The 10136-nt window shown below is 44.0% G+C and overlaps 1 protein-coding gene across 1 annotated transcript; it reads left to right on the top strand.

Annotated features, from left to right (window-relative positions):
- Positions 1–1257: 1257 nt before the first annotated feature.
- LOC144094712 (cleavage and polyadenylation specificity factor subunit 4-like) lies at positions 1258–2374 on the top strand. Its single transcript, XM_077628627.1, has one exon. The coding sequence runs from the start codon at positions 1382–1384 to the stop codon at positions 2231–2233; it is 852 nt and encodes a 283-aa protein (XP_077484753.1). The 5' UTR covers positions 1258–1381; the 3' UTR covers positions 2234–2374.
- The last annotated feature ends 7762 nt before the right edge of the window (positions 2375–10136 follow it).

Below are 10136 nucleotides of genomic sequence, written 5' to 3'. Positions count from 1 at the left end.
GGCGTACTGTATTACTCCGCAGGCCCATCGTTACAGTAAACGAAATCAACTTATTATTAATCTTTGACTATATTAAACAAGCCAGGTATCAAAATTCTAGCTCCTATAATTTTTTCTTGTGATTAGTTTTAGTTCAGGCAAGAACAAAAGTTTTAACAAGGATCTACTATTTTGTGTTGGAGGAAATCTGTGAGGCGGTTAGTTGTATCCGACTATAGCTTGTAATTCCTTTCTTCCGTTATCCGCAGGTGGTCGAAATTATTCCGGCGTCCTCCACTACGGCACCTCTTCCTCCTTTCTTCTTTCACTCCCTCCTTTAGCCCTTCCCTTACGGCGCGGTTCAGGTGTCCGACGATTTATGAGACACACTGCTCCATTTCCTCCCCCCCCCCCCCCCCCCCAAAAAAAAGTTTTATTATTATTATCATTGTTAGCCACGTGAACGAATGTAGTCAGCCTTCTATGGCGACAATTCCAGGCCCGCTTCGGGGACATACTCCACTAGTGTGTTTAAAGGGCTATAGACACCAAATTTTTACTTGCATGTTTCTTCTTTCAAACAGTGCGTTGGACATTGGCACACATGGAGCACCCCATGGTGTTCGTCTACAATTTCTTCTTGACTTTGTTTCGGTTTCTGTTTCAACAGCGGAATGATGGCCAATATTTGGTTGATGAAACCGAAACAGTAAAAGAATAGATATTCAATTGTAAATTATTTAGCAGCGGTAGGTGAATACTACATGGTAGTCCATATATTCTAATCTCTAACGCATCACTTGAAAGAAGAAAACACGCAATAGGTTCTTGTAAATGAAGCTTCTGTTAAAGAGTGTACCATTCCGTTTAGGCATGTCGGTCAATGTTACATGTTGTCGCTATCGTCGCTGTCTTATCTTTTTCTTTTGTAGCTATCATTTTTAGCTCTGTCACTCGGTATAACAACGAGCCGGAGACATGGATCAGAGAGCACCTACGGCACAAGAGAATGCGACAGCAGCGAGAAGTAAACGGCCGGTAACCGCAATGCATGTGAAAATTTCATAAATCTGTCAATCACTTAGATACTCCTCTTTATAGCATTTTACTTCATTCTTTCATAATGCCATGTTTTCGGTAGTCAGGCAGTATGAAAGTCTCTGCAACAAGCCAGCGCGATGCCTGACAACCTCACGTTTTCCCGCCACAGGTTTAAAAAACTTGACTCTTTCTAGAGCCAATCGGCGGAAGCAGCGGAAGCCAGTAGTGTAGCTAATGGCGGCTTGTACGCTTGTCGTTCGAAGACGCGTTTGGAATTGTGGTCGGAAGCGAGCACATTACGTCGCAGGCTGAAAGTTTGCAGTATAAGTGTTAGCCTTGACGGCTGTTGTCTACGACTGTGATGGAGGAAATAGTTGCCAAAGTGGGAAATGTTGTCTTTGACGTGGAGATCGCCCTGGAGCAGCAGCTCGGCGCGCTGCCGCTACCGTTCCCTGGTATGGACAAATCTGGGGCTGCCGTGTGCTGTTTCTATGTTCAGGGAAACTGCAGCAAAGGATCTGCGTGCCCCTTTAGGCATGTTAAGGGTGACCAAACAGTTGTATGCAAACACTGGCTTCGAGGCCTTTGCAAGAAAGGCGACCAGTGCGAGTTCCTTCACGAGTTCGACATGACGAAAATGCCAGAGTGTTACTTCTACTCTCGTTTCAAGGCGTGTAGCAACAAGGAGTGCCCATTTCTGCACATAGATCCCGAAGCAAAGATTAAAGATTGCCCCTGGTACGATCGAGGGTTTTGCCGTCATGGCCCGAATTGTCGCCACCGACACACACGACGCGTCATGTGCATAAACTACCTTTGCGGATTTTGTCCCGATGGACCCGAGTGCAAATTTATGCATCCGAAGTTCGACCTGCCTGTTCAAGATCCAGCACAGCAAGCAAAGAAGGCTAATATTGTATGTCACTATTGTGGCGAGGCAGGGCACAAGGCAATATCGTGCCACAAAATGCCAGCAGAGTTGAAGGAGGAGCAACACCACTCCCGTATGCAGTTCCACAACCACTACGGTGGTATGCACCGACGCGATCACGAAGACGGCGGAGTCGCCAATCCTGGAGGCGGGCAGCGCTTCAGGCCACTGGATCAGGTTACGTGCTACAAGTGTGGAGAAAAGGGGCACTATGCGAACAAGTGCCCGAAGGGACATTTGGCTTTCCTCAGCAGTGCACTTCACAACACTCCCAACGTTTAGAGTTGGGATGCTTCGGAGCATTTAAAGTTTGTTTCAGTTCCTCAGTAAACGTCTCGATGTATCTCAATGGCTTTTAAGTGATTGCTTTGAGGGTGCATCAGTTCCTGTCCACTACCTTTCATCATTAAACTGTTGTGTTGTGTACAAGTGCACTGTTTTCATTCTGCCACTGAAAGTTTTGGAGGCTGGACCTATTCAGTCACAACTTAGTTACAGTTGTCCCTCATAGCCTGAGTCGCTTTGAGGCGTTAAACCTCACAAAACCTAGCAAAGTAGTTGCTAACTCCGTATGCTCGCACCTGTGTGTAAGCATCGTTGTTTTGAAAACCTTTAAGAATACAAGACGGCTGGACTGTCATTGGCTGTAATGTAACTTTCAAGACATTTGCTCTAATTGACACCAGTAAAAGAAGCAGGTTTGAGACATTAATTCATCCAAGGTCAAGTTTTATTGTGGACGCAATGCATAAACATGCAAATTAATTGGGATGTTCCCATTTTTTTATCTACGTTATGCATGTAATGTTACTAACAAGCCAGAATCAAACTCGAGGTTATCGCTCGTTGTGTTACCACCACCTTTTCAACTTTGGAATGCACTTCTTTGCGTCGTACTAACTACAGGTGCTGGCCTAAGAGAGAGGAAGTTTATAAAAACGTAAAAAATAGACTGCCAGCCACTGCACCCAAAGGAAAACTGAATTGATTCGAAAAATAATGGCGAATGTCACTTGTAGCTGGGTGTTGAATATAAAGAAGGCAGTGTACCTCTGCTATATGCAAGAGCCAAAACTTAGCATTTTCTTGTGAAAGAGGTGGCAAAAGATGATTCTGATGATGTGATTCACAGCTACGTGGCTTGCCAAACAAGCACAAAAATTGTGATTAATTGTAAAAATTAACAATTCTTTCCAACTTAAAGGCCAGAGCTTAAGTGCTCATGTTGGAAAACATGCCACCTCGTGTATTTGATAATTTGCCTGTCGCAACCTGCTTTTCAGAAAATGGTTGGTTTACGAGGTTTGAAGATACCTTGCGCCATGACCACCTGAGGTTCATTAATGTGGACTGACGCTGCAGAGTACAAGCTGCTTTTACAGAAAATGCATGACGGAAGTCAACAGTCACCAAAACCAAGAAGCACAGGGACTGTCTTCTTTTTTTTTAACTTCTGGTTTTCATCATTGGGAGATTAATAAAAGCAGATGAAAAAAACCACATGCCGCCGGTGGGATCCAAACCCACGACCTCCGAATTTTGCGTCCAGTGCTCTACAACTGAGCTACGGCAACAGCTGTCCAGTCTTCTGATTTTGGGGGTAATTATGTGTAGTGTAACTGAACGTTGAGAGTGTTCACCAGCGCCAGCCTCATCCATAGTGGTGGACGTAGTATGTCCTGTAGTACTGCGAGTGCAATGTAAGAACCTGATCGAACAGTAAGGGCAGAAGCTTTACGAGAACCCTTGTATGCTACCTTTGTCATCAAGACTGCAAAATTCAAGGCCTTCGTTAAACTATTCAACAGACAAGGGTGTGGGAAGAGGTGCTTGTTATGGCATACATGACGGAAGCCAACAGTCGCCGGAACCATTTCTCCCTTCTGCTTTTATCAACCTTCCATTGATGAAAACCTCAAGTTAAAAAATGACATCCCCTATGCTTCTTGGTTTTGGCAACTGTTAGCTTGTGTCATGTACCTCATAAGCACTTTTCCCCTTGTCTGTTTTACAGAAAATGTTTGGTTTATGAAGTTTAATGTTCCAGAACATAGTGGATAGGTTTGGATAATTTCGACCGCCTGAGGTTCTTTAATGTAGACTGACACTTCACTGTACAAGGCCTCTAGCATTTCACCTCCTCCACCCGCAGGACTTTAATGTACACTCTCATCCTTCTACACTGCGGACAACAGAGAAGCACACTTCCCCCCCCAGACATATCCCTCAGCAGATCGGACATCATAGCCTGGTGCCAGCTTCAGGGGCACTCTTTCCAAACCTCTACCGCAGGCACCTCTTTTTTCTCACGACAATATCCTGGATATTGCCCAACATGCAGTATTTCTACACCCGCACCTCTTCGACTGCCATCCTATAGGGGCACCAACCACCCATCCTCCAACACAATTTCTTCTCTCAGTAGGCTGCTCTGTTCACCACAGAACCACAAGACCAGGAGTGGTGATTGTGCGGCCATGCAGGCTAGCAACATCCAATGGAGTCCTGGACTAAGTATGGCGACCAGCTACTAATCCGTTAATTAACTAAATGTTTTTCTACCTCCCCTTCTTCTCCAATCAAAATGCGACTGCTGCTGTCGGAACTGAACCGACGTCTTTCAGGTCAGTAGCCGTCCACTATAGCCACTAAGCCACAGCGGTGCCACTTTTTTACAGGAAATGATTCAGGTGTTTGGTAATGTCAGTATTGTTTTACATGTGTACTTGGTGCCATTCATTTTTACAGAACCCCGTCTCAGTAGCTCCGTGATAATGGTGTTAAATTATTGCCTTGTTTATTGCATATCATGCCTTTATTTTTGCCTTGTGAAAATTTATTAATTAAATCTAATTCTCACAGTCACCACCACATAAGTCCCTGTGCATCACATAAGTGTTCAGAAAATGTGTAAAGCATTTAGTACTTTTTTCTACAAGTGCATATGTATTACAGAAGTAATGAAATAGGCTCTTTTTCTGAGTACTAGATTCTGCAATTTCTGTCTGCAGTAAGAACTAATAACCCACGACCAGGGCTCAGTGGACAGAGTGAAGGAGAGCAGGAAGGCCTGACACATCAGCTGGATTCTCTGGCTTCATAAATCATCTGATCAAGCCAATATTACTAGCACCATCAAAGTTTGTGCCCATCAGCTTAATTATCTTGTCTCCCTTATTGTTGTTAAGCACGCAATGCGTGACAGGGGTCAAGTAGGGCATCTAATCCACTCGTTAGCATTAGAAAAATTCTCTATACAGTTCAATACCTTACTTTAGCCCATCATCAAAGATTCCAGACTGAGATTGTGCATTGTACAAAACTCCCCTCAATGTTCCCATACACGTATCCGCTGGGCACCTATGCTCCACAGTGCTCTTACCTGGGGTAGATCCCCTAGAGCAGCATCAAGACCGGCAGATGGCAGGCTTTGCAGCACCAAACAGGGGCACTGGATCTTTCAATTACCCCCACTTCCCCGCTCCCAGATAACCTCCGCATTTCCTCTGTTTCAAAACACATTGCAACGCATGCAGGCACGCTGCTCACGTTACCTACCACACGTACTCCCTTGATTCGACCATTGTCTGCACATACGCTTCATGAGGTCAATTCGAAGCTGCTGCTTACTTCATTGCATGTGACAGCTGGATCGTAGCATGCACCCCTGTGTCCTTGCAATAATCCCCTTCCTACTGCTACCCTCAAAACCATACCAATAATCAGCAGTACACAGCACCTCTTTAGAGCATCTCCCATTATCTCCGGCTATATGATATACAGGTTTCTTTCCTGCACAACTCGCTTGACCTGCAACAGGCTCCCACCAAACACAGGCCTTACACAGTTATGCTGAGGTGTATTCCTGGTCACACTGGGATCCCAGACAACAAGGTTACCCATCTTACCCACTAACCAGGTGCATCGGATTCCCTCTATTATCTATCAATATAGAACACTATTCTCCATTACAAACACATAATAAATCATTACTATGACAGCATTAGAGAATCCCTTCATAACCTTCCTGTTTGTGACATACCTCTCTCCAACCATCAATCACGCATTTTTTGGTGCATCAACTTAAATACACTCCCAACCTGTGCCCTTCTTTTCCCTACCATCTCCTACCCTCTGCTGCATGCCCCAGTTCCCCCAAACTCTATGCTAATCTGGAACATTCCCTTTCCTTCTTACCCGTTGCCATTCATTTTCCCCATTATCCAACATGGCAGGCCTGATGCACCAATTGGCATTGGTGACTGTGTCACAGGATATCATAGGCACTTAACCATGCATTGTAACGAAGTTTTTTCTCTCCCTCCTAGCCTAATGTCTCATTCGTTTAGGTTGATGTGTAACACCCTCTTCTAATGATGAGATTTGATGGTCACACATATGCATTAAGAAGAAAAAATACAATGAATATATGAATATATGTCAGACATTTAATGCAGTTGTCCATAAAAACCGTTGAGGTAATTAGTGTACAATAACATTTGGTCACGTAGTAGCTGCATTAGAGCTAAACCCATCTGAACCTGCTTATTTGATTCTGCGTCCTTGGGTCCAGCATATAAGTGCCGTAACCACCAAGCCACAGTGGTAGGCTTTTGCTTAAATACAAGCTGCATTGTGTTAAATAGCTCCAATATCTAAGCAGTTCAGTACATATAGCAATGTGACGGCTAGCCAATTCCAAACCAAACTCTCAGTACCAGCATTGTGTGTCTGGCTCCAGAAGTGCTACAACAACTTTAAAGGTGATGAGAGCACACTATCATATCCTATTTAAGTGTTTCGTTGTTGAAGTACACCTTGAGTAACGTTGTATTACGCACAGGCTCATTTGATGATCTATATTTAAACGACCACTGGCTCCAAGGAATTGTGGCTGTGTAGTATCGGGAGACTTTCTATTTTATTGCGTCATTCCACCATCAGGCATAACTACAAAAATTGAAGCTGCAGTGCAGTTCAGAATGGTCCAGGCATTTCACAAAATTTCAAAGAGGGTGTCCCCTTTCTTGGAGGGGTAGAGCATCGAATGTAAGTGCATGGTAGAAAAGTGGGAAGAAAATTGCGCCTATATTCTGTGTATTTTTTTAGTTCTGTGGACTGCATGTACTCTGCGTGAAGGAATATAGCACATTCTGTTTCCTCTGACACATTTGGCACGCACATACTGATGATGAAACTTTGCACAGTATAAAGAACCTTCAATAAGGAGAAGTTTTAGGGATTTCATTGGAGGCCTGGACAGTCATATCGAATGCACATAAAACAAGTAGCACCGTTGAGATGCATTTCACAAGGTAAAAAAGACAATGAAGAGTGGCGCAGAATAAGGACAGAGAGTTATCCCATCACTAAGGTAGGCTTGCATCGAGATGTTCTACCTTTGGTCATTCCCTGTACAGACTTAAGTTAGTGTGATCATGATGGGAGGATATAACAAAGTTATATATTTGTTAGGGACAGAGCTGGCTTCTTCAATTTTATGTGATGCAGAATTGATTGATAGCTTCCTCGAAGCCACTAGCTTCTTCAGCAACAGTGGTTGTTATCAGTTGTTTTAGGTAGCAGGAGATGCACCTCGTATGACAAAGAGTATCTTGAGTTCTTAGATGGGCCTGCAAGCCCACTTGCATTCAGTGCTGCAGCAGAAGGCTGCTCAGATGATGAAATATGTTATGTTTATGCACCTTTCTTCCCATTTCCTTAACCTTAATTCTAGGATGATTTGAAGTTTAGGAAATGGGTCTTAGAACTATGATGCAGTTGGAGGTTTGGTATGGTTGAGACAGGGCCAGTTTCGGTGCGTCATCATGAAGGGGCTAGGTCACCACTAGTGTCTCTAAAATGCACTCATGAGGAGGTTTGAAATGGTGTTTCAAGATGTTTGCGAGGATTGAAAGGTCAGGCCATTGGGACCACGTGTATTGCTTGGTTCGCTGTACGTATAACCAAAATAAGTTCGACCATGATGAAAGGCATGCAATGTTATTCATGTGGCTCATTGACGGTGAAGTAAAAGGTTAAACTTAAGCCTGTAGGATGCTGTAGAAAGAAGGCGCAGGCTTAATACGCAGAGTAACATAAAGACATAAAGAGAGTCATCGCAAAAGTACGACAGTTTCAGAAGTTGTTTTTGTGTTATGCCTCCCCCCCACATATGGTTCTTTAAACCAACGATACACATCTGAGTTGTTAGGAGCTGGGTGAAACAGTTATTTGTATATGTATCTGCCATGCCATTTTTGCGGCATGGCTTATGGCATAACACTGTTGTGTGTTTTAGTAGATTCAGTATGCCTGTACTGCTCGGATATGATAGCCTCTAGATTAAAAAAAAATAAGCACTGAAAACAGGCAGTGTGACCTTATTTAAGAGCGACAAGGTAAACAGGCCATGAATGAGAAGACAATGAAATGCATCCCAGGAGGCAATGGAGAGTTTCATGGTATGAGGTGCGGAGAGCAAACTGTATTGTAATGGAAAAATGACCACTCAGGCAGTCAAGGCAAAAATTTCCAAGAAGGCGTGGTGGAGAAACCAACAATGAGCTATAGCCAAGTATCTCTGTGCCTTTAAATGGCTGAGCTGTGTACATGTACGATTTGCATGTGTTGCTCGTGTAGCAAATGGCTGCATTGGTGCGAAGCATGTTGTGACAGTTCTGCCAGTACAACTGAGCAGACTATAATTTTTTACATATGCTGCTTTGAGGGATATGACAAAGGAAGACAATACAAGTGATGTGCTTCACTTTTGGCCTTGTGAGTGAACAGAAATAAAAACTTCCGAGGCGAGTAATTAATGGAAGAGAGTGAGTTTAAGTCCCAAATTTTGTCCTAGTTAGGTTGAAAAAACATTTGCATTCAGTGGAGGCCATGCAGAAATGCTGCCGGAGTATGATAAACACAATGGGTGAAACTGCTGCATTCCCACCAATTGCCAACTGTAGCCCCTCCGTTCTATGGAGGCTGTCTTCATCTTTCCGTACTATGTAAAATGGGTTTGCTGTATTAAGCATTCGAGAGAGGTGACAGCACATTTCCGTACACATGTGCATGTGCAGCCACGGCCATCTAAATTTAGAAGCAAAGTTTGATGTCCTCGAAGGGATATGCCAGATGCTTGGATTAAAATGGCCATGGTTTTTGGTTCCATACCCACATTAATTTCAGCAAGTACACCCTACTTAATTCTTGCCAGGGCGCGGGTATTGCAATAAAGTATATGACGACAAGAGATATGTCTTTTTCGGCAAGTCTCATTGTATAATGCCACATCATTGGAAGCTTCTGCATAGTGAATAGAGTGGCATTGTTCCTTTTTGGATTGCTCTTTAGTGCACTATCACTAAATGCCTGGCTAGGAAAAAGTCATCATGTCTGCAGGTGGATTGGAGTGCAAGGGAAACGCAAGTTGGAGAGGGAAGGCAAAGAGATGGTGACAGGACAGGACTGGCAGGTGCAATGCAGGTGGCAAAGTGAAGAGAGAGAAAATCCCCTTTCCTTTTTGTGCACTAGCACTAGGTGGGTCACTGGTGAAAAAGCCATTATGTGTTCTCCTGAAGGAAGAAAACCAGTATCCCAGCAGCTGCAGCCAGGTGAAAAGGACAAAACTTCCCATGTACGCCAGCTTCCCATGCATGCCATGCACAGTAGCACGTCTTCTGCAACCTAGAGGAAAGGAGACAATTTCGTGGCAGCAGAAGCCAAGTGAAAAGGCATAAATTGCGTACCACCAGCTGTAGCATACATTGTTTGTAAAACCGTCATATTTAAGTAACCTATATGCAGAGGATTCACATATTGTGCTAGCACACTTATGTTACATTTAGTTTAAAGAAATAAATCAGAGAGTTAAATTTTTCTTGCGGTGGTTCAAGGCATGCTGAGCAATTTTTAAGAAGATTCCAAAGTTGAGTACTCTTTGACAGCCTGCGTATTTGGAAGGAGAAGCCTTCTCAACGAGCTGTGCAGCTCGTACAGAAGGCCTCTCCATCATCACCAACTTGGAACTCTCCACGCAAGGCCGCCGCACCACGGAGGAGAACACGGAAGCGCCGAATTTGTATCGCTTCGAAACCTCCTACAGCATATGGACAGCAGGAGTTTCAGTCTGTTTCCCATGGCATTCGAACCACCGACCTACCATGAGCACGCACCCATCGCT

The sequence above is a fragment of the Amblyomma americanum genome, chromosome 6 (genome assembly GCF_052857255.1).
Source record: "Amblyomma americanum isolate KBUSLIRL-KWMA chromosome 6, ASM5285725v1, whole genome shotgun sequence".
Classification (NCBI taxonomy): Eukaryota; Metazoa; Arthropoda; class Arachnida; order Ixodida; family Ixodidae; genus Amblyomma; species Amblyomma americanum.
The sequence above is the reverse complement of the archived record's forward strand: the minus strand, read 5'-3'. Positions and strand labels throughout refer to the sequence as shown.